Source organism: Lethenteron reissneri, unplaced genomic scaffold (genome assembly GCF_015708825.2).
Source record: "Lethenteron reissneri isolate LAM-NWPU_2019-01 unplaced genomic scaffold, ASM1570882v1 scaffold_1638, whole genome shotgun sequence".
Lineage (NCBI taxonomy): Eukaryota > Metazoa > Chordata > Hyperoartia > Petromyzontiformes > Petromyzontidae > Lethenteron > Lethenteron reissneri.
Window position 1 is genome coordinate 579,341 of NW_026891375.1, and position 24,761 is coordinate 604,101.

Genomic DNA, 24,761 nt, shown 5'->3' on the forward strand with positions numbered 1-24,761 from the left:
AGTGTCTCAGTGTCCCTGTGTCTCAGTGTCTCAGTGTCCCTGTGTCTCAGTGTCCCCGTGTCTCAGTGTCTCAGTGTCTCAGTGTCTCAGTGTCCCCGTGTCTCAGTGTCCCTGTGTCTCAGTGTCTCAGTGTCCCTGTGTCTCAGTGTCTCAGTGTCCCTGTGTCTCAGTGTCTCAGTGTCCCTGTGTCTCAGTGTCCCCGTGTCTCAGTGTCTCAGTGTCTCAGTGTCTCAGTGTCCCCGTGTCTCAGTGTCCCTGTGTCTCAGTGTCTCAGTGTCCCTGTGTCTCAGTGTCCCTGTGTCTCAGTGTCCCTGTGTCCCAGTGTCTCAGTGTCTCAGTGTCCCCGTGTCTCAGTGTCCCAGTGTCTCAGTGTCTCAGTGTCCCTGTGTCTCAGTGTCCCTGTGTCCCAGTGTCTCAGTGTCTCAGTGTCCCCGTGTCTCCGTGTCTCAGTGTCCCCGTGTCTCAGTGTCCCCGTGTCTCAGTATCCCCGTGTCTCAGTGTCCCCGTGTCTCAGTGTCTCAGTGTCCCCGTGTCTCAGTGTCCCTGTGTCTCAGTGTCCCCGTGTCTCAGTGTCTCAGTGTCCCCGTGTCTCAGTGTCCCCGTGTCTCAGTGTCCCCGTGTCTCAGTGTCCCCGTGTCTCAGTGTCCCCGTGTCTCAGTGTCTCAGTGTCCCCGTGTCTCAGTGTCCCTGTGTCCCAGTGTCCCAGTGTCTCAGTGTCTCAGTGTCTCAGTGTCTCAGTGTCTCAGTGTCCCCGTGTCTCAGTGTCTCAGTGTCTCAGTGTCTCAGTGTCCCCGTGTCTCAGTGTCCCAGTGTCCCAGTGTCTCAGTGTCTCAGTGTCTCAGTGTCTCAGTGTCTCAGTGTCTCAGTGTCCCTGTGTCTCAGTGTCTCAGTGTCTCAGTGTCCCCGTGTCTCAGTGTCCCTGTGTCTCAGTGTCTCAGTGTCTCAGTGTCTCAGTGTCTCAGTGTCTCAGTGTCCCTGTGTCTCAGTGTCTCAGTGTCTCAGTGTCCCCGTGTCTCAGTGTCCCTGTGTCTCAGTGTCTCAGTGTCTCAGTGTCTCAGTGTCTCAGTGTCTCAGTGTCTCAGTGTCCCTGTGTCTCAGTGTCTCAGTGTCTCAGTGTCCCCGTGTCTCAGTATCCCCGTGTCTCAGTGTCCCCGTGTCTCAGTGTCTCAGTGTCCCCGTGTCTCAGTGTCCCTGTGTCCCAGTGTCCCAGTGTCTCAGTGTCCCCGTGTCTCACTGTCCCAGTGTCCCAGTGTCTCAGTGTCCCCGTGTCTCACTGTCCCAGTGTCTCAGTGTCTCAGTGTCCCCGTGTCTCAGTGTCCCAGTGTCTCAGTGTCTCAGTGTCCCCGTGTCTCAGTGTCCCTGTGTCTCAGTGTCTCAGTGTCTCAGTGTCTCAGTGTCCCTGTGTCTCAGTGTCTCAGTGTCTCTGTGTCTCTGTGTCCCAGTGTCTCAGTGTCTCAGTGTCTCAGTGTCTCTGTGTCTCAGTGTCCCCGTGTCTCAGTGTCTCAGTGTCTCAGTGTCCCCGTGTCTCAGTGTCCCTGTGTCTCAGTGTCTCAGTGTCTCAGTATCCTCGTGTCTCAGTGTCCCCGTGTCTCAGTGTCTCAGTGTCTCAGTGTCCCCGTGTCTCAGTGTCCCTGTGTCTCAGTGTCTCAGTGTCCCTGTGTCTCAGTGTCTCAGTGTCCCCGTGTCTCAGTGTCTCAGTGTCTCAGTGTCTCAGTGTCCCCGTGTCTCAGTGTCCCAGTGTCTCAGTGTCCCTGTGTCTCAGTGTCTCAGTGTCCCTGTGTCTCAGTGTCCCTGTGTCCCCGTGTCCCCGTGTCTCAGTGTCTCAGTGTCTCTGTGTCTCTGTGTCTCAGTGTCCCTGTGTCCCAGTGTCTCAGTGTCTCAGTGTCCCCGTGTCTCAGTGTCCCAGTGTCTCAGTGTCCCCGTGTCCCCGTGTCTCAGTGTCCCAGTGTCCCTGTGTCTCAGTGTCTCAGTGTCCCCGTGTCTCAGTGTCCCTGTGTCTCAGTGTCTCAGTGTCCCTGTGTCTCAGTGTCTCAGTGTCCCCGTGTCTCAGTGTCTCAGTGTCTCAGTGTCTCAGTGTCCCCGTGTCTCAGTGTCCCAGTGTCTCAGTGTCCCTGTGTCTCAGTGTCTCAGTGTCCCTGTGTCTCAGTGTCCCTGTGTCCCCGTGTCCCCGTGTCTCAGTGTCTCAGTGTCTCTGTGTCTCTGTGTCTCAGTGTCCCTGTGTCCCAGTGTCTCAGTGTCTCAGTGTCCCCGTGTCTCAGTGTCCCAGTGTCTCAGTGTCCCCGTGTCCCCGTGTCTCAGTGTCCCAGTGTCCCTGTGTCTCAGTGTCTCAGTGTCCCCGTGTCTCAGTGTCCCTGTGTCTCAGTGTCTCAGTGTCCCTGTGTCTCAGTGTCTCAGTGTCCCCGTGTCTCAGTGTCTCAGTGTCTCAGTGTCTCAGTGTCCCCGTGTCTCAGTGTCCCAGTGTCTCAGTGTCCCTGTGTCTCAGTGTCTCAGTGTCCCTGTGTCTCAGTGTCCCTGTGTCCCCGTGTCCCCGTGTCTCAGTGTCTCAGTGTCTCTGTGTCTCTGTGTCTCTGTGTCTCAGTGTCCCTGTGTCCCAGTGTCTCAGTGTCTCAGTGTCCCCGTGTCTCAGTGTCCCAGTGTCTCAGTGTCCCCGTGTCCCCGTGTCTCAGTGTCCCAGTGTCCCTGTGTCTCAGTGTCTCAGTGTCCCTGTGTCTCAGTGTCTCTGTGTCTCAGTGTCTCAGTGTCTCAGTGTCTCAGTGTCTCAGTGTCTCAGTGTCCCTGTGTCTCAGTGTCTCTGTGTCTCAGTGTCTCTGTGTCTCTGTGTCCCTGTGTCCCTGTGTCCCTGTGTCTCTGTGTCTCTGTGTCCCTGTGTCTGTGTCTCTGTGTCCCTGTGTCCCTGTGTCTCTGTGTCTCTGTGTCTCTGTGTCCCTGTGTCTGTGTCCCTGTGTCCCCGTGTCTCAGTGTCTCAGTGTCCCTGTGTCCCTGTGTCTCTGTGTCCCCGTGTCTCAGTGTCTCAGTGTCTCTGTGTCTCTGTGTCTCAGTGTCCCTGTGTCCCAGTGTCTCAGTGTCTCAGTGTCCCCGTGTCTCAGTGTCCCAGTGTCTCAGTGTCCCCGTGTCCCCGTGTCTCAGTGTCCCCGTGTCTCAGTGTCCCTGTGTCTCAGTGTCCCCGTGTCCCTGTGTCTCAGTGTCTCAGTGTCCCCGTGTCTCAGGGTCCGTGTCTCAGTGTCCCTGTGTCCCTGTGTCTCAGTGTCCCTGTGTCTCAATGTCCCTGTGTCTCAGTGTCCCTGTGTCTCAGTGTCTCAGTGTCTCAGTGTCCCAGTGTCTCAGTGTCTCAGTGTCCCCGTGTCTCAGTGTCTCAGTGTCCCTGTGTCTCAGTGTCCCTGTGTCTCAGTGTCCCTGTGTCTCAGTGTCCCTGTGTCTCAGTGTCTCAGTGTCTCAGTGTCCCTGTGTCTCAGTGTCTCAGTGTCCCCGTGTCTCAGTATCCCCGTGTCTCAGTGTCCCCGTGTCTCAGTGTCCCAGTGTCCCAGTGTCCCAGTGTCTCAGTGTCCCCGTGTCCCCGTGTCCCCGTGTCTCCGTGTCCCAGTGTCCCTGTGTCTCAGTGTCTCAGTGTCCCTGTGTCCCTGTGTCCCTGTGTCTCTGTGTCTCTGTGTCTCTGTGTCCCTGTGTCTGTGTCTCTGTGTCCCTGTGTCCCTGTGTCCCTGTGTCCCTGTGTCTCTGTGTCTCTGTGTCCCTGTGTCCCTGTGTCTCAGTGTCCCAGTGTCTCCGTGTCCCCGTGTCCTCGTGTCTCAGTGTCCCAGTGTCCCTGTGTCTCAGTGTCTCAGTGTCCCTGTGTCCCTGTGTCCCTGTGTCTCTGTGTCCCTGTGTCTGTGTCTCTGTGTCCCTGTGTCCCTGTGTCCCTGTGTCTCTGTGTCCCTGTGTCTGTGTCCCTGTGTCCCCGTGTCTCAGTGTCTCAGTGTCTCTGTGTCTCTGTGTCTCAGTGTCTCTGTGTCCCAGTGTCTCAGTGTCTCAGTGTCCCCGTGTCTCAGTGTCCCAGTGTCTCAGTGTCCCCGTGTCCCCGTGTCTCAGTGTCCCCGTGTCTCAGTGTCCCTGTGTCTCAGTGTCCCCGTGTCCCTGCGTCTCAGTGTCTCAGTGTCCCCGTGTCTCAGGGTCCATGTCTCAGTGTCCCTGTGTCCCTGTGTCTCAGTGTCCCTGTGTCTCTGTGTCTCAGTGTCCCTGTGTCTCAGTGTCCCTGTGTCCCTGTGTCTCAGTGTCTCAGTGTCCCTGTGTCTCAGTGTCCCTGTGTCTCAGTGTCCCTGTGTCTCAGTGTCCCTGTGTCTCAGTGTCCCCGTGTCTCAGTGTCCCTGTGTCTCAGTGTCTCAGTGTCTCAGTGTCCCTGTGTCTCAGTGTCCCTATGTCTCAGTGTCCCTGTGTCCCAGTGTCTCAGTGTCTCAGTGTCCCCGTGTCTCAGTGTCCCAGTGTCTCAGTGTCCCCGTGTCCCCGTGTCTCAGTGTCCCCGTGTCTCAGTGTCCCTGTGTCTCAGTGTCCCCGTGTCTCAGTGTCCCCGTGTCTCAGTGTCCCTGTGTCTCAGTGTCCCTGTGTCTCAGTGTCCCTGTGTCTCAGTGTCCCCGTGTCTCAGTGTCCCCGTGTCTCAGTGTCCCCGTGTCTCAGTGTCCCCGTGTCTCAGTGTCCCCGTGTCCCTGTATTGCTGAGACCTTCTGGCTTCACTTCGTCAGCTTCTCCGTAATATTCATCATCGAAGAATTTCTGAAAGCAGACAAGACACGGCCATCATGAACCTAGTGACATGGCGATTATTAACCCACTAACACGGCCATTATGAACCCACTAACACGGCCATTATGAACCCACTAACACGGCCATCATGAACCCACTAACACGGCCATTATGAACCCACTAACACGGCCATTATGAACCCACTAACACGGCCATTATGAACCCACTAACACGGCCATTATGAACCCACTAACACGGCCATCATGAACCCACTAACACGGCCATTATGAACCCACTAACACGGCCATTATGAACCCACTAACACGGCCATTATGAACTCACTAACACGGCCATTATGAACTCACTAACACGGCCATCATTAACCCACTAATACGGCCATCATTAACCCACTAACACGGCCATTATGAACTCACTAACACGGCCATTATGAACCCACTAACACGGCCATTATGAACCCACTAACACGGCCATTATGAACCCACTAACACGGCCATTATGAACCCACTAACACGGCCATTATGAACCCACTAACACGGCCATCATGAACCCACTAACACGGCCATTATGAACCCACTAACACGGCCATTATGAACCCACTAACACGGCCATTATGAACCCACTAACACGGCCATTATGAACTCACTAACACGGCCATCATTAACCCACTAACACGGCCATCATTAACCCACTAACACGGCCATTATGAACCCACTAACACGGCCATCATTAACCCACTAACACGGCCATCATTAACCCACTAACACGGCCATTATTAACCCACTAACACGGCCATCATTAACCCACTAACACGGCCATTATGAACCCACTAACACGGCCATTATGAACCCACTAACACGGCCATTATGAACCCACTAACACGGCCATCATGAACCAGGTGACACGGTCATTACGAACCCTGCGACAACCATTGCATTGTAAATAAAGTGACACGGCCATCATGAACCAGGTGACACGGTCATTACGAACCCGGCGACAACCATTGCATTGTAAATAAAGTGACACGGCAACTGTGAAACCCACCGCCATGATGGCGTCGTGGGCCTCCGGGTCAAAGTCCCCGTGGAGCAGTGCATTCCCTTCGGAGCCGACCCGCGCGTTGGCCGACGCCGCGTGGATCGTGCGGAGACGATCCTCCACAGCTCGCCGCTTGAGTGAGCGCAGACGCACCACCTGCCCCAGCCGGCGGCGTCCCTCCTGGCACGCGCGGCGACACGCGGGGGGACGCGCAGGGAGACATGGGTAGACACGGGGAGATGTGCGGAGACACGGGGAGACGCAGGGAGACACGGGGAGATGTGCGGAGACACGGGGAGACGCAGGGAGACATGGGTACACACGGGGAGATGTGGGGAGACAAGGGGAGACACAGGGAAATACATTCTTGATACTGGCAAAAATGTCCCTTCATTTCTAGTTAACAGTTATCGTTCACAGTTGTAGTGTATAGTAGTTGTAGTGTATAGTAGTTGTAGTGTATAGTAGTTGTAGTGTATAGTAGTTGTAGTGTATAGTAGTTGTAGTGTATAGTAGTTGTAGTGTATAGTAGTTGTAGTGTATAGTAGTTGTGGTGTATAGTAGTTGTAGTGTATAGTAGTTGTAGTGTATAGTAGTTGTAGTGTATAGTAGTTGTAGTGTATAGTAGTTGTAGTGTATAGTAGTTGTAGTGTATAGTAGTTGTAGTGTATAGTAGTTGTAGTGTATAGTAGTTGTAGTGTATAGTAGTTGTAGTGTATAGTAGTTGTAGTGTATAGTAGTTGTAGTGTATAGTAGTTGTAGTGTATAGTAGTTGTAGTGTATAGTAGTTGTAGTGTATAGTAGTTGTAGTGTATAGTAGTTGTAGTGTATAGTAGTTGGAGTGTATAATAGTTGTAGTGTATAGTAGTTGGAGTGTATAGTAGTTGTAGTGTATAGTAGTTGTAGTGTATAGTAGTTGTAGTGTATAGTAGTTGTAGTGTATAATAGTTGTAGTGTATAATAGTTGTAGTGTATAGTAGTTGTAGTGTATAGTAGTTGTAGTGTATAATAGTTGTAGTGTATAGTAGTTGTGGTGTATAGTAGTTGTAGTGTATAGTAGTTGTAGTGTATAGTAGTTGTAGTCTATAGTAGTTGTAGTGTATAGTAGTTGGAGTGTATAATAGTTGTAGTGTATAGTAGTTGTAGTGTATAGTAGTTGTAGTGTATAGTAGTTGGAGTGTATAGTAGTTGTAGTGTATAGTAGTTGTAGTGTATAGTAGTTGTAGTGTATAGTAGTTGTAGTGTATAGTAGTTGTAGTGTATAGTAGTTGTAGTGTATAATAGTTGTAGTGTATAGTAGTTGCAGTGTATAGTAGTTGTAGTGTATAGTAGTTGTAGTGTATAGTAGTTGTAGTGTATAGTAGTTGGAGTGTATAGTAGTTGTAGTGTATAGTAGTTGTAGTGTATAGTAGTTGTAGTGTATAGTAGTTGTAGTGTATAGTAGTTGTAGTGTATAGTAGTTGTAGTGTATAATAGTTGTAGTGTATAGTAGTTGTAGTGTATAGTAGTTGTAGTGTATAATAGTTGTAGTGTATAGTAGTTGTAGTGTATAGTAGTTGTAGTGTATAGTAGTTGTAGTGTATAGTAGTTGTGGTGTATAGTAGTTGGAGTGTATAGTAGTTGTAGTGTATAATAGTTGTAGTGTATAGTAGTTGTAGTGTATAGTAGTTGGAGTGTATAGTAGTTGTAGTGTATAGTAGTTGTAGTGTATAGTAGTTGTAGTGTATAGTAGTTGTAGTGTATAGTAGTTGTAGTGTATAGTAGTTGTAGTGTATAGTAGTTGTAGTGTATAGTAGTTGGAGTGTATAGTAGTTGTAGTGTATAGTAGTTGTAGTGTATAGTAGTTGTAGTGTATAGTAGTTGTAGTGTATAGTAGTTGGAGTGTATAGTAGTTGGAGTGTATAGTAGTTGGAGTGTATAATAGTTGTAGTGTATAGTAGTTGTGGTGTATAGTAGTTGTAGTGTATAGTAGTTGTAGTGTATAATAGTTGTAGTGTATAGTAGTTGTAGTGTATAGTAGTTGTAGTGTATAGTAGTTGTAGTGTATAGTAGTTGTAGTGTATAATAGTTGTAGTGTATAGTAGTTGTGGTGTATAGTAGTTGTAGTGTATAGTAGTTGTAGTGTATAGTAGTTGTAGTGTATAGTAGTTGTAGTGTATAGTAGTTGTAGTGTATAGTAGTTGTAGTGTATAGTAGTTGGAGTGTATAGTAGTTGTAGTGTATAGTAGTTGGAGTGTATAGTAGTTGTAGTGTATAGTAGTTGGAGTGTATAATAGTTGTAGTGTATAGTAGTTGTGGTGTATAGTAGTTGTAGTGTATAGTAGTTGTAGTGTATAGTAGTTGTAGTGTATAGTAGTTGTAGTGTATAGTAGTTGTGGTGTATAGTAGTTGTAGTGTATAGTAGTTGTAGTGTATAGTAGTTGGAGTGTATAATAGTTGTAGTGTATAGTAGTTGTAGTGTATAGTAGTTGTAGTGTATAGTAGTTGTAGTGCACCGACCTCCTCTTTGCGTGCCTTCACAGCGGCCCGGCGCTCCTTGCGACGCTCGTCGGCGCGACGCACAGACGCGGCGACGGCACGGGGGTGGGACTTGATCTGGTCGCGGGGACGGGGGGCGATGGTTAATCAAACAGTCTACTTGTGCCCGAGCGCGTTGTTTGATGTGTTGGTAAAGTGGCGCTTATCACACAGCACAAACAACAGCTGTCCTCGCCACAGATGAACCACAAGACCAGCTGGTGGCTGTGATGCTCGTGAAACATCGTCGTCACCACCACGCCAACTACTCGCAGCAGCAGCAGCAGCGGCGGACGCTTGCAAACCGTCGAACAAAGACGGCCACCGCATTGCGCGCTTTCAGATGCTTTAACAACAACCGCCATTCGCCACTAAGTGGCGGTGACATCACCACGGCGCTTGTGCCAGGCCAAGTGCACCTTGAGGCCACGTGAAGTGTCTAACGCCCGCTGGCAGGAGGTCACGGGGCAGACCCAGGTGCCATGGGTTGTCTGACTGAGATGACTGGCTGATGCACCACCTGTGCCTCCTGCTGTATATGCTACACTATACACTACACCATATACTATTGAAGTACCGGTGAGGACGCTTGACGCCGAGGTTGAGGCACACGTATGTTTATTCACAATACGACAGTGGGCATATACACACTCGAGGGGGTATCGGCCCCCTCACCCGTATAACTCGGGATACACCCCTAGCTAACTCTGTCCTAGCCCCGAATCCTCCACTAATGGGCTAGGGGAGGCTATCTGGCCCAACACTGGTAAGTCGGGCCCGGTACCCGGAGTTCCAGACCAGCTCTTACAAGAGCACCGGCTCTGGCTTTCGGGACCACGCCGCTGGCTCAATCCTGTCCGGCCCTAAGAAGGACATCGAACCAGGGGAGTCCAGGGCTCTATCTAAGACGTCTTCAATCTTCTTCCCTTAGCTTAAACATAACTGCCTTGAGCCCTTTCAACATCCCCTTTTATACCCAACCCCTCCCTGAGGGGTGGGGCCCCGGGGGATCATAACGTTCGAACCAGCCCCCCCCAGGGTGCCTGGCTCGGACGTCGTAGAGGGCACCTCCTCGTGCACTTACGTAGCCACGCCCACTGTGTTTGTTTTCCATAGGCTGCCATGCATAACGGGCCCTCTCTTTAACACCCCTACACTATTATACACTACATATACACAATATACACTACACTATACACTACACCATATACTATTATACACTACATATACACAATATACACTACACTATACACTACACCATATACTAGTATACACTACAAATATACAATATACACTACACTATACACTACACAATATACTAGTATACACTACATATACACAATTATACACTACACTATACACTACACCATATACTATTATACACTACATATACACAATATACACTACACTATACACTACACCATATACTAGTATACACTACAAATATACAATATACACTACACCATATACTAGTATACACTACAAATATACAATATACACTACACTATACACTACACAATATACTAGTATACACTACATATACACAATTATACACTACACTATACACTACACCATATACTATTATACACTACATATACACAATATACACTACACTATACACTACACCATATACTAGTATACACTACAAATATACAATATACACTACACCATATACTAGTATACACTACAAATATACAATATACACTACACTATACACTACACAATATACTAGTATACACTACATATACACAATTATACACTACACTATACACTACACCATATACTATTATACACTACATATACACAATATACACTACACTATACACTACACCATATACTAGTATACACTACAAATATACAATATACACTACACTATACACTACAACATATACTATTATACACTATATATACACAATATACACTACACTATACACTACACCATACACTATATTAATCACTATACAGGCAGTCCACAGGTTACGGAGGGTCAGGTTTCCTGGAACGATCCGTAACCCGAAATTTCTGTACGTCGGAAACTGAACAATTTCCCCCCAAAATTCGCGATAAAATCCCATCAGAGTTGTCGTCTCCCCTTCTCCCATCGCTGCTGGGAATCGAAGTGAAATTGCGTGAAATGAATTACAGTCAGTAAATAACTCACGAAATAAACTTGACATGAGGAAAACTAGCAACAGAAACATGGGAGAGAAAAACAGATAGTTCTAAGCATAGAAAACAAAAAATTACGTAATGCTACAAAAGTAATTGCGTAATGCTACGAACAATTCCATTAATACTCTTAGATTTTTTTCGGTAAAGTCACCATGTAGGTAAAAAATAAAATTAATTAAAGTAATAATAGAAATAACATAAAAAATCACGACGTTTCCGAGGCAACACAAGTCTCCGTCATCAGGTGGGACCGTCACAGCCAGATTTACTGTCTCAAGTGAAGCTTCAAATCTAGAATTCCATTCATCCTAATGGTGGTTAAGCTCAGGCTGGGTGGTGGAGGCGCCTCTCTGCGCGGAATTCATCAGCAACCTCGCCGCGCCGCACGACTTCCGCTGACGCAACTAAACGCAAACACTCCGCAAGTTGCCGCTGCTGTTGTTTAAACATCGTTCATGGGAGCGTTCACGTGACTTCGGATTTCCGTAAGTTGGGTCTTCCGCAACCGGGGGACTTAATGTCTATGGGTCTCTATTGGTCTCAATTGCTTCCTCTGCATCTCTATGTGTCTCTATGTGTCTCTATGTGTCTCTACGGGTCCCTATGCATCTCTATGTGTCTCTGTTCCTCTATGTGTCTCTTTGTCTCTGTGTGTCTATGTGTGTCTCTCTGTGTTTCTCTCTGTGTGTCTCTCTGTGTGTCTTTATGTGTCTCTGTGTGTCTCTGTGTGTCTCTGTGTCTCTATGTGTCTCTACGGGTCTCTATGCGTTTAAGAGGATTTCGCTGCAATCAACTTCCACGTGATGACGACGATGACGACGACGACGATGATGACGACGACGACGATGATGATGACGACGATGATGACGATGATGACGATGATGACGATGACGACGATGATGACGATGATGACGATGATGACGACGATGACGACGATGATGATGACGACGATGATGACGATGATGACGATGACGACGATGATGATGACGACGATGACGACGATGATGATGACGACGATGATGATGATGACGACGATGACGACGATGATGACGATGACGACGATGATGATGACGACGATGATGACGACGAATGACGACGACGACGATGATGACGATGATGACGATGATGACGATGATGACAACGATGACAATGACGACGACGACGACGAAGATGACGATGATGACGACGATGACGACGATGATGACGACGACGACGACGACGACGACGACGACGACGACGACGACGACGACGACGAAGACGACGATGATGACGATGATGACGATGATGACGACGATGATGACGATGACAACGATGACGACGATGATGACGACGATGATGACGACGATGATGACGACGATGATGACGATGATGACGACGACGATGATGATGACGATGATGATGACGACGACCCACTTCGTTGAGCTGCCACTCCTGGTGGCCAGGTCGCTTCTGAGAGAGAGCTCCGTTGGGCCTTACCGGGTAAATATAAAATAGTTTCTAGTTGAGCAGTCATCGACCACGAGTGCGGCAATGCTGCTCGCTGCTGGCCGCTTGGCGCTCGCCTGCTCACCAGGTGAGCGTCCGGCTCCTCAAAGCGGAAGTTGAACTTCCTCTCAAAGTCCTCCTGCTTCTTGAGGAAGGCCTCCTCCCCCTCCTCTCCCTCCTCTCCCTCCTCCCCCTCCTCTCCCTCCTCCTGCTGCTCGCACTCAGAGTCGGCACCAGCCTCCTCCTCCTGTTGCTCCTGCTGCTTCTTGCGTGTTCTGGAGAATGCATCGTCACAACCACCATCATCACCACCATCATCATCACCACCATCATCACCACCACCACCATAGTCACCACCACCACCATCATCGTCACCACCACTACCACCACCACCATCACCACCACCATCATCGTCACCACCACCATCATCACCACTACCACCATCGTCACCACCACCATCATCACAACCACCATCGTCACCACCACCACCATCGTCACCACCACCATCATCGTCACCAACACCACCATCATCGTCACCACCATCATCACCACCACCATCATCGTCACCACCACCACCATCGTCACCACCACCACCATCGTCACCACCACCACCATCGTCACCACCACCATCATCGTCACCACCACCACCATCATCGTCACCACCACCACCATCGTCACCACCACCACCATCGTCACCACCACCACCATCGTCACCACCACCATCATCGTCACCACCACCATCGTCACCACCACCATCGTCACCACCACCACCATCGTCACCACCACCACCATCGTCACCACCACCACCATCGTCACCACCACCACCATCATCACCACCACCACCATCATCACCACCACCATCATCGTCACCACCACCACCATCATCGTCACCACCACCATCATCGTCACCACCACCATCATCGTCACCACCACCATCATCGTCACCACCACCATCGTCACCACCACCACCATCGTCACCACCACCACCATCGTCACCACCACCACCACCATCGTCACCACCACCACCATCATCACCACCACCACCATCATCACCACCACCATCATCATCACCACCACCATCATCGTCACCACCACCATCATCGTCACCACCACCATCATCGTCACCACCACCATCATCGTCACCACCACCATCATCGTCACCACCACCTTACCCTTGCTGTCGGTCACCACCACCACCATCATCGTCATCACCACCATCATCGTCACCACCACCACCATCATCGTCACCACCACCACCACCATCGTCACCACCACCACCATCGTCACCACCACCATCATCGTCACCACCACCATCATCGTCACCACCACCACCATCATCGTCACCACCACCACCACCATCATCACCACCACCATCATCGTCACCACCACCACCATCGTCACCACCACCATCATCGTCACCACCACCATCATCGTCACCACCACCTTACCCTTGCTGTCGGTCACCACCACCGTCATCACTGTCACCGCTGCCGCCGCCGCCGTCGTCACCGCGGCTGTCGCGGTCGATGTACTTGCGGTTGAGGACGTAGTCCTTGAGGAATCTCTCGCCCTCGTCCAGACTCGGGTCATTCCAGTAGGTGTGCAGGAAGTCCTGCGCAGGGTTCAAGATGGCCGGCTCACTTGTGTGCACGCACGCGCACTATTGCACGCACACGCGTGTGCGTGGACGCTTCTCCCAAGCGCTTCGCTTCCGATCGACCAAGTGGCGTGATCTTTCCATCGGCTGCGTAAGCAACGCTGTGTCTGTGTTTCTATGTGTGTGTCTATGTGTGTGTCTGTGTGTGTGTGTCTGTGTGTGTGTCTGTGTGTCTGTGTGTGTGTGTCTGTGTGTGTGTCTGTGTGTGTGTGTCTGTGTGTGTGTGTGTCTGTGTGTGTGTGTGTCTGTGTGTCTGTGTGTGTGTGTCTGTGTGTGTGTCTGTGTGTGTGTGTGTCTGTGTGTGTGTCTGTGTGTGTGTGTCTGTGTGTGTGTCTGTGTGTGTGTCTGTGTGTGTGTCTGTGTGTGTGTCTGTGTGTGTGTCTGTGTGTGTGTCTGTGTGTGTGTCTGTGTGTCTATGTGTGTGTCTGTGTGTGTGTCTGTGTGTGTGTGTCTGTGTGTGTGTGTCTGTGTGTGTGTGTGTGTCTGTGTGTGTGTCTGTGTGTGTCTGTGTGTGTGTTTCTATGTGTGTGTCTGTGTGTGTCTGTGTGTGTGTCTGTGTGTGTGTGTCTGTGTGTGTGTCTGTGTGTCTATGTGTGTGTCTGTGTGTCTGTGTGTGTGTGTCTGTGTGTGTGTCTGTCTATGTGTGTGTCTGTGTGTGTCTGTGTGTGTGTGTCTGTGTGTGTGTCTGTGTGTGTGTGTGTGTCTGTGTGTGTGTCTGTGTGTGTGTCTGTGTGTGTGTTTCTATGTGTGTGTCTGTGTGTGTGTCTGTGTGTGTGTCTGTGTGTGTGTGTCTGTGTGTCTATGTGTGTGTCTGTGTGTCTGTGTGTGTGTGTCTGTGTGTGTGTGTGTGTCTGTCTATGTGTGTGTCTGTGTGTGTCTGTGTGTGTGTCTGTGTGTGTGTGTGTGTCTGTGTGTGTGTGTCTGTGTGTGTGTCTGTGTGTGTGTGTGTCTGTGTGTGTGTCTGTGTGTGTCTGTGTGTGTGTCTGTGTGTGTGTCTGTGTGTGTTGTGTGTGTCTGTGTGTGTGTGTCTGTGTGTGTGTGTCTGTGTGTTGTGTCTGTGTGTGTGTCTGTGTGTCTGTGTGTGTGTGTCTGTGTGTCTGTGTGTGTGTGTCTATGTGTGTGTCTGTGTGTGTGTCTGTGTGTCTATGTGTGTGTCTGTGTGTGTGTCTATGTGTGTGTGTCTGTGTGTGTGTGTGTCTGTGTGTGTGTCTATGTGTGTGTGTCTGTGTGTGTGTGTCTGTGTGTCTATGTGTGTGTCTGTGTGTGTGTGTCTGTGTGTCTGTGTGTGTGTCTATGTGTGTGTGTCTGTGTGTGTGTCTGTGTGTCTATGTGTGTGTCTGTGTGTGTGCGTCTGTGTGTGTGCGTCTGTGTGTGTGTGTCTATGTGTGTGTCTGTGTGTGTCTGTGTGTGTGTGTCTGTGTGTGTGTGTGTGTCTGTGTGTGTGCGTCTGTGTGTGTGTGTGTGTGTGTCTGTGTGTGTGTCTGTGTGTGTGTCTGTGTGTGTGTGTCTGTGTGTGTGTCTGTGTGTGTGTCTGTGTGTGTCTGTGTGTGTGTATGTGTGTGTGCGTCTGTGTGTGTGTGTCTGTGTGTGCGTCTGTGTGTGTGTCTGTGTGTCTATGTGTGTGTCTGTGTGTGCGTCTGTGTTTCTATGTGTGTGTCTGTGTGTGCGTATGTGTGTGTGTGTCTGTGTGTGCGTCTGTGTGTGTGTCTGTGTGTCTATGTGTGTGTCTGTGTGTGCGTCTGTGTTTCTATGTGTGTGTCTGTGTGTGTGTCTATGTGTGTGCGTCTGTGTGTGTGCGTCTGTTTGTGTGTATCTGTGTGTGCGTCTGTGTATGTCTGTGTTTGTCTGTGTGTGTGTCTGTGTGTGTGTCCGTGTGTGTCCGTGTTTGTCTGTGTGTGTGTCTGTGTGTGTGTCTGTGTATGTGTGTCTGTGTGTGTGTGTGTCTGTGTGATTGGCCTTTCCCCTCATGGCGTTTGTGACCACCACAGCGGCCAAATGGGGGCTCCGGACGGGTGCGAGGGGCTGGTAACCCCTCCACCTTCAATTAATTACTGCTAAACCACGATGGAAAAATGTAATTAATACAACAACGGAGGGCGGAGGAGCGACGCTCACAACAACGAGCGGAGCGCCGGGTGGCTAACACAGCAAGTTGGCACAGTAGGGGCACAGGTGGTGCATCAGCCAGTCATCTCGGTCATCTCAGTCAGTCGACCCGTGGCACCTGGGTCTGCCCCGTGACCCCCTGCCAGCGGGCGTTCGACACTTCATGTGGCCTCAAGGTGCACATAGCCTGGCACAAGCGTCGTGGTGACGTCACCGCCACTTAGTGGCGAATGTCGGTTGTTGTTGTTGTGTGCGAGTTACCATGTCCTCCACTCCTTCCGCCTGCTCGGCTTGGCCTTTCAGCCACAATCGGTAATCAAGCTCCTCTTCCTCCTGCACACGCGCAAACACACAGACCCCCCGTGTAGCATTAACAGGCTGCTGGGGCAAGTGCTGTTAGCCAGGAGCAGCACCTAAGAATGCCGGCACAGCTCACGAAGAGTGGGTGGCCAGCACCACGCCCGCCCGCCATTGTATCCCCAGTGGCGATGTTTACTACCCACCGCACCAGGTACTCGTTTGAGGCTGAGTCAACATAGGGGAGGCCCAGGATCGGTTCAAATAATCGCCACCGGTGTTGGTGGCCGTGTGAGCGGGAGTCGAACTCAGGTCGCCGGGTTGTCACTGAGCAGAAGACTCGGCCCACTGATTGGAGAGCCACAGCCAATCAGCATCAATCACACTCAGCCCCCTGATTGGATGATGACAGAGCCGCAGTCAATCAGCATCAATCACACTCAGCCCCCTGAGTGGATGACAACAGAGCCACAGCCAATCAGCATCAATCACACTCAGCCCACAGTGGATGACAACAGAGCCACAGCCAATCACACTCAGCCCTCTGAGTGGATGACAACAGAGCCACAGCCAATCAGCATCAATCAAACTCAGCCCCCTGATTGGATGACAACAGAGCCACAGCCAATCAGCATCAATCAAACTCAGCCCCCTGATTGGATGACGACAGAGCCACAGTCAATCAGCATCAATCACACTCAGCCCCCTGAGTGGATGACAACAGAGCCACAGCCAATCAGCATCAATCACACTCAGCCCTCTGATTGGATGACAACAGAGCCACAGCCAATCAGCATCAATCACACTCAGCCCCCTGAGTGGATGATGACAGAGCCACAGCCAATCACACTCAGCCACCTGATTGGATGACAACAGAGCCGCAGCCAATCACACTCAGCCCCCTGAGTGGATGATGACAGAGCCACAGCCAATCACACTCAGCCACCTGATTGGATGACAACAGAGCCGCAGCCAATCACACTCAGCCCCCTGAGTGGATGATGACAGAGCCACAGCCAATCACACTCAGCCCCCTGATTGGATGACAACAGAGCCGCAGCCAATCACACTCAGCCCTCTGAGTGGATGACATCAGAGCCGCAGCCAATCAGCATCAATCAAAGTTCGCCGCCCACTGTTGTAACAGAGATACGCAACGACTGCACGACTGTAGAGGCGATCGCGAGCACATTTGTTCGGCTTAAAAGCACCGTGTGACTTGTAATAAACATTTCCAAGAATAACAAAATACTATAACTGTTTAAAAATATTAATTTGGGCTTAAGGGGGTAATCCGCGCGTTATTAATGTATGTCAAAATCTCAGGTGCGTGGTTAATCCGCAAATCGGATAAACCACACGCGGATAATCCAGAGTTTAGTTTTACCCCATTGGTACCTCATTTGCCAGTAAAAAATACGATAATTGGTTTTTTACCCTTCCATCTGGCAACAAAACTGACACCTTTTTTACGAGGAGTCATGTTTGCATAGACCACAATACCTGCAGTCATAATGCAAACAAAAAACATAACTCTGATAATGTGCACTGTCCTTGAAGTTGATTGGTCCACACCCGAGACAGCTTTCCTGAGAGCCTAGTCTCACATGGGTTGGACCAGATGACGCCAAAAGGCGCACAACTCAAAGACAATGCACCATCAGAGTATGAGAGCTCGGGTAAGCATTTACACCATTGGTACCTCATTTGCCAGTAGCAAAATATGATAATTGTTTTTTTACCCTTTTATCTGGCAACAAAACTGACACCTTTTTTACGAGGAGTCATGTTTGCATTATGACTGCAGGTATTGTGGTCTATGCAAACATGCCTACTCGTAAAAAAGGTGTCACTTTTGTTGCCAGATAAAAGGGTAAAAAACAATTATCACAGTTTAGTTTTAGTTAAATAATGACGATGGGAACTATTCTAGGATGTCACGGAGGGCCTTACGAAGGCCAATGTATGAACCTGGTTCACGTCGCGCTATGAGCTCCACGATATCTCATCTCTTATGTAGGATTTCTAAAAAGTGCCTTTGTCGAATCGTTTTGCAAGAATTATAGATGGTATACATAAGTAGTGGCTGATGGGGAAAAGGGACGAGGTTTGAGTGTTGGGGAGGGGAATAGATGGGAAGGGAGGGTGATGATAGGGAAAGTGAGGTCTGACAAGGTTTGGAGTTGATTGCATTGGTGGAGCGGGGCGGGGCGGGCCGGCCCGTGCCGTGCCGTGCCGGGCCGGGCCGGCCCGTGCCGGGCCGTGCCGTGCCGAGCCGTGCCGGGCCGTGCCGGGCCGGGCCGTGCCGTGCCGTGCCGGGCCGTGCCGAGCCGTGCCGGGCCGGGCCGTGCCGTGCCGGGCCCAGACGCATGACCCTCGAGTGCAACGAACTTGTGGCTCGTCAAGACTTGGTGCTGAACGTTCTCAACTATTTAAAACGATTTTGTTTTCTTTTTCCCAGCTCAGGCGGCCCACTGCTGAGCTATGCAGTAGCTCTCTATCGGCAGGGAGCTGGCTGCCACAAATGATCGCTGTTCAATGGAAGCGGCTTATCATCATCGTGTGGAGATTTATAGCGGGAGCCAAATACTCCAATCGCACAGAGACGCATAGAGACTCATAGAGACTCATAGAGATACAGAGACATAGAGATTCTTAGAGACACATAGTGACCCATAGACATGCATAGACACCTATAGAGACCCATACACTAAACTATTATATTTCACAAGGTAGAGCCCACTGAGCTGTATAACTCTTTTTCAGAAGCATCCTGGCCTCAAACAAACAGCACAACGAAGTGGCGTTCTTATCACGTGGAAATGTGTCGCTGTAGCCACACATTCTAAATGCAAGACGTTGATTCTAAATGTGGAGGGAAAAAACCAGAGGACCCGGAGAAAAAATCCACGCGATCACAGGGAGAGAGACGCATACTCCAAATATACAGCAGCAGGCATCGTCAGGGTCGGGATCGAACCCACGAACTCCTGTAGGCCAGGCGAGGTCGTTAACATCTCCTAGCCACCGTGATGATGAGAGAGAGACGCAGACTCCAAATATACAGCAGCAGCAGCAGGCATCGTCAGGGTCGAGCTCACGACCTGCTGCAGACCAGGCGAGGTCGTTAACATCTCCTAGCCACCGTGATGATGAGAGAGAGACGCAGACTCCAAATATACAGCAGCAGCAGCAGGCATTGTCAGGATCGAACTCACGACCTCCTGCAGACCAGGCGAGGTAGTCAACATCTGTTAGCCACCGCGGCCCACGAGATCCATCCAGGGACCACGGTGACCAGCGAGAGAGGATCAGTCGTAGCGATCGCAGACTCCAGATTCCAGTTTTCTCCTCATCTCAAGTGCCTCGGCAACCGCACGCGACCAGAATGTATCATTTGATCACCGCGTGCAAAATGTAGCAAAGTCCTGCAAGTTTCATATCAGGGCACCACGACACATTCGGGCACTTACTGAGTCATGACACAGCCAACGCGGTTGGCGTGCGGCAGCAGTGTCGTAGGCAAGGCTCGATTGTTGCAACTCGCTGCTCTACGGGACGTCTGGCAAAAACATGAGCCAGCTGCAGCGTGTACATTGCCTGGCACACGTCGTGACGGGGTACAGCGAGATCCGACACCGTGTCCGTCTGGTGCTCGCCGAACTGCATTGGCTTCTGGAACGAATTCATTGCAAAGTCGCGCTCTTTACACACACAAAGTGCTTGCCACACGTGAGCCACCTTGCTGCTGATCTCGTAGAGGAGCGTAAAGCTTCACGCCACAAACTCCGCTCATCCTCACAGCGGCTTCTGGGTAACCATCATGCGGCACTTTCAGATGCCCTTCTGCGGCCGTCTGGAACGCTCGTCCTTACAATGTTAGGAAGTCACTGGGAGCTATAATGCACTTTGACATCATCATCATCGAGATTAACAAAACTAATTTCTTTAGAACTGCTGCTTGTTTAGTTTGTTGCCCTTCCCCCCGTGCCTCCGATGAGCACGGTTGGCTACGTACGGTGAAAAAAAAGTTCAACATACACACACTCACATAGTCACTCACATAGTCACTCACATAGTCACTCACCCACTCACACAGTCACTCACATAGTCACTCACCCACTCACATAGTCACTCACCCACTCACATAGTCACTCACCCACTCACAGTCACTCACCCACTCACACAGTCACTCACCCACTCACATAGCCCCTCACCCACTCACATAGCCCCTCACCCACTCACACAGCCACTCACCCACTCACACAGTCACTCACCCACTCACATAGCCACTCACCCACTCACACAGCCACTCACCCACTCACACAGCCACTCACACACTCACATAGTCACTCACCCACTCACATAGTCACTCACCCACTCACATAGCCACTCACCCACTCACATAGTCACTCACCCACTCACAAAGTCACTCACCCACTCATATAGCCACTCACCCACTAACACAGTCACTCACCCACTCACACAGCCCCTCACTCACTCACACAGCCACTCACCCACTCACACAGCCACTCACCCACTCACAGTCACTCACCCACTCACACAGTCACTCACCCACTCACACAATCACTCACCCACTCACACAGTCACTCACCCACTCACACAGTCACTCACCCACTCACACAGTCACTCACCCACTCACACAGTCACTCACCCACTAACACAGTCACTCACACAGCCACTCACCCACTCACACAGCCACTCACCCACTCACACAGCCACTCACCCACTCACACAGCCACTCACCCACTCACACAGCCACTCACCCACTCACACAGCCACTCACCCACTCACATAGCCCCTCACCCACTCACACAGTCACTCACCCACTCACACAGCCACTCACCCACTCACACAGTCACTCACCCACTCACACAGTCACTCACCCACTCACGTAGTCACTCACCCACTCACACAGCCACTCACCCACTCACACAGCCACTCACCCACTCACACAGTCACTCACCCACTCACACAGTCACTCACCCACTCACACAGTCACTCACCCACTCACACAGCCACTCACCCACTCACACAGTCACTCACCCACTCACGTAGTCACTCACCCACTCACACAGCCACTCACCCACTCACACAGTCACTCACCTACTCACACAGTCACTCACCCACTCACATAGCCACTCACCCACTCATACAGCCACTCACCCCTCACACAGTCACTCACCCACTCACATAGCCCCTCACCCACTCACACAGTCACTCACCCACTCAAACAGCCACTCACCCACTCACACAGCCACTCACCCACTCACACAGTCACTCACCCACTCACATAGCCCCTCACCCACTCACATAGCCACTCACCCACTCACACAGCCACTCACCCACTCACACAGTCACTCACCCACTCACACAGCCACTCACCCACTCACACAGTCACTCACCCACTCACACAGCCACTCACCCACTCACACAGTCACTCACCCACTCACACAGTCACTCACCCACTCACATAGCCCCTCACCCACTCACACAGCCACTCACCCACTCACATAGCCCCTCACCCACTCACACAGTCACTCAACCCACTCACACAGTCACTCACCCACTCACATAGCCCCTCACCCACTCACACAGCCACTCACCCACTCACATAGCCCCTCACCCACTCACACAGTCACTCACCACTCACCAGCCACTCACACCACTCACACAGCCACTCACCCACTCACACAGTCACTCACCCACTCACATAGCCCCTCACCCACTCACATAGCCACTCACCCACTCACACAGCCACTCACCCACTCACACAGTCACTCCACCCACTCACACAGCCACTCACCCACTCACACAGTCACTCACCCACTCACACAGCCACTCACCCACTCACACAGTCACTCACCCACTCACACAGCCACTCACCCACTCACACAGTCACTCACCCACTCACACAGCCCCTCACCCACCACACAGCCACTCACCCCTCACATAGCCCCTCACCCACTCACACAGCCACTCACCCACTCACACAGCCACTCACCCACTCACACAGCCACTCACCCACTCACACAGTCACTCACCCACTCACATAGCCCCTCACCACTCACATAGCCACTCACCCACTCACACAGCCACTCACCCACTCACACAGTCACTCACCCACTCACACAGTCACTCACCCACTCACACAGCCACTCACCCACTCACACAGTCACCCACTCACACAGCCACTCACCCACTCACACAGTCACTCACCCACTCACATAGCCCCTCACCCACTCACACAGCCACTCACCCACTCACATAGCCCCTCACCCACTCACACAGTCACTCACCCACTCACACAGTCACTCACCCACTCACATAGCCCCTCACCCACTCACACAGCCACTCACCCACTCACATAGCCCCTCACCCACTCACACAGTCACTCACCCACTCACATAGTCACTCACCCACTCACACAGTCACTCACCCACTCACACAGTCACTCACCCACTCACACAGTCACTCACCCACTCACACAGTCACTCACCCACTCACATAGCCCCTCACCCACTCACACAGTCACTCACCCACTCACATAGCCCCTCACCCACTCACACAGCCACTCACCCACTCACATAGCCCCTCACCCACTCACACAGCCACTCCCCCACTCACACAGTCACTCACCCACTCACATAGCCACTCACCCACTCACATAGTCAATCAGTCACTCACCCACTCACACAGTCACTCACTCAATCACATAGCCACTCACACACTCACATAGTCACTCACCCACTAACACAGTCACTCATCCACTCACACAGTCACTCACCCACTCACTCACCCACTCACCCCTCACACAGTCACTCAGCCACTCACTCAGCCACTCAATCACACAGTCACTCACCCACTCACACAGCCACTCACCCACTCACACAGTCACTCACCCACTCACATAGCCACTCACCCACTCACACAGCCACTCACCCACTCACACAGCCACTCACCCACTCACACAGTCACTCACCCACTCACACAGTCACTCACCCACTCACACAGCCACTCACCCACTCACATAGCCACTCACCCCTCACACAGCCACTCACCCACTCACTCACCCACTCACACAGTCACTCACCCACTCACACAGCCACTCACCCACTCACTCACCCACTCACCCACTCACACAGTCACTCACCCACTCACACAGCCACTCACCCACTCACTCACCCACTCACCCACTCACACAGCCACTCACCCACTCACACAGTCACTCACCCACTCACACAGTCACTCACCCACTCACACAGTCACTCACCCACTCACACAGTCACTCACCCACTCACACAGCCACTCACCCACTCACTCACCCAGTCACTCACCCACTCACACAGTCACTCACCCACTCACACAGTCACTCACCCAGTCACTCACCCACTCACACAGTCACTCACCCACTCACACAGTCACTCACCCACTCACACAGCCACTCACCCACTCACACAGTCACTCACCCACTCACACAGCCACTCACCCACTCACACAGCCACTCACCCACTCACACAGTCACTCACCCACTCACAGCCACTCACACTGTCACCCACTCACACAGTCACTCACCCACTCACGCAGCCACTCACCCACTCACTCACCCACTCACACAGCCACTCACCCACTCACATAGTCACTCACCCACTCACATAGTCACTCACCCACTCACATAGTCCACTCAGTCACTCACCCACTCACACAGTCACTCACCCACTCACACAGTCACTCACCCACTCACACAGTCACTCACCCACTCACACAGTCACTCACCCACTCACACAGCCACTCACCCACTCACTCACCCAGTCCACTCACCCACTCACACAGTCACTCACCCACTCACACAGCCACTCACCCAGTCACTCACCCACTCACACAGTCACTCACCCACTCACACAGTCACTCACCCACTCACACAGCCACTCACCCACTCACACAGTCACTCAACCCACTCACACAGCCACTCACCCACTCACACAGCCACTCACCCACTCACACAGTCACTCACCCACTCACAGCCACTCACACTGTCACCCACTCACACAGTCACTCACCCACTCACATAGCCCCTCACCCACTCACAGTCACTCACCCACTCACACAGTCACTCACCCACCTCACATAGTCACTCACCCACTCACATAGCCACTCACCCACTCACACAGCCACTCACCCACTCACATAGTCACTCACCCACTCACATAGCCACTCACCCACTCACAACAGCCACTCACCCACTCACATAGTAACTCACCCACTCACATAGTCACTCAGTCACTCACCCACTAACACAGTCACTCACCCACTCACACAGTCACTCACCCACTCACTCACCCACTCACCCCTCACACAGTCACTCAGCCACTCACTCAGCCACTCAATCACACAGTCACTCACCCACTCACACAGCCACTCACTCAATCACATAGCCACTCACACACTCACATAGTCACTCACCCACTAACACAGCCACTCACCCACTCACATAGTCACTCACCCACTCACATAGCCACTCACCCACTCACATAGTCACTCACCCACTCACATAGTCACTCAGTCACTCACCCACTCACACAGTCACTCACTCAATCACATAGCCACTCACACACTCACATAGTCACTCACCCACTAACACAGTCACTCACCCACTCACACAGTCACTCACCCACTCACTCACCCACTCACCCCTCACACAGTCACTCAGCCACTCACTCAGCCACTCAATCACACAGTC

General features: G+C 51.4%; 1 protein-coding gene across 1 annotated transcript in view; it reads right to left on the bottom strand.

The window, feature by feature from the left end:
* Positions 1 to 4,656: 4,656 nt before the first annotated feature.
* The window catches only part of LOC133362946 (protein KRI1 homolog), a 52,549-nt gene continuing 32,444 nt past the window's right edge, over positions 4,657 to 24,761 (bottom strand). The window contains exons 8-13 of the mRNA XM_061581924.1: positions 15,965 to 16,036; positions 13,389 to 13,552; positions 12,026 to 12,215; positions 8,266 to 8,361; positions 5,773 to 5,946; positions 4,657 to 4,740 (exon numbers count right to left, since the gene is read on the bottom strand). Of these exons, the coding sequence (XP_061437908.1) occupies positions 4,657 to 4,740; positions 5,773 to 5,946; positions 8,266 to 8,361; positions 12,026 to 12,215; positions 13,389 to 13,552; positions 15,965 to 16,036 (780 nt within the window). The remainder of the gene's footprint in view (positions 4,741 to 5,772; positions 5,947 to 8,265; positions 8,362 to 12,025; positions 12,216 to 13,388; positions 13,553 to 15,964; positions 16,037 to 24,761) is intronic.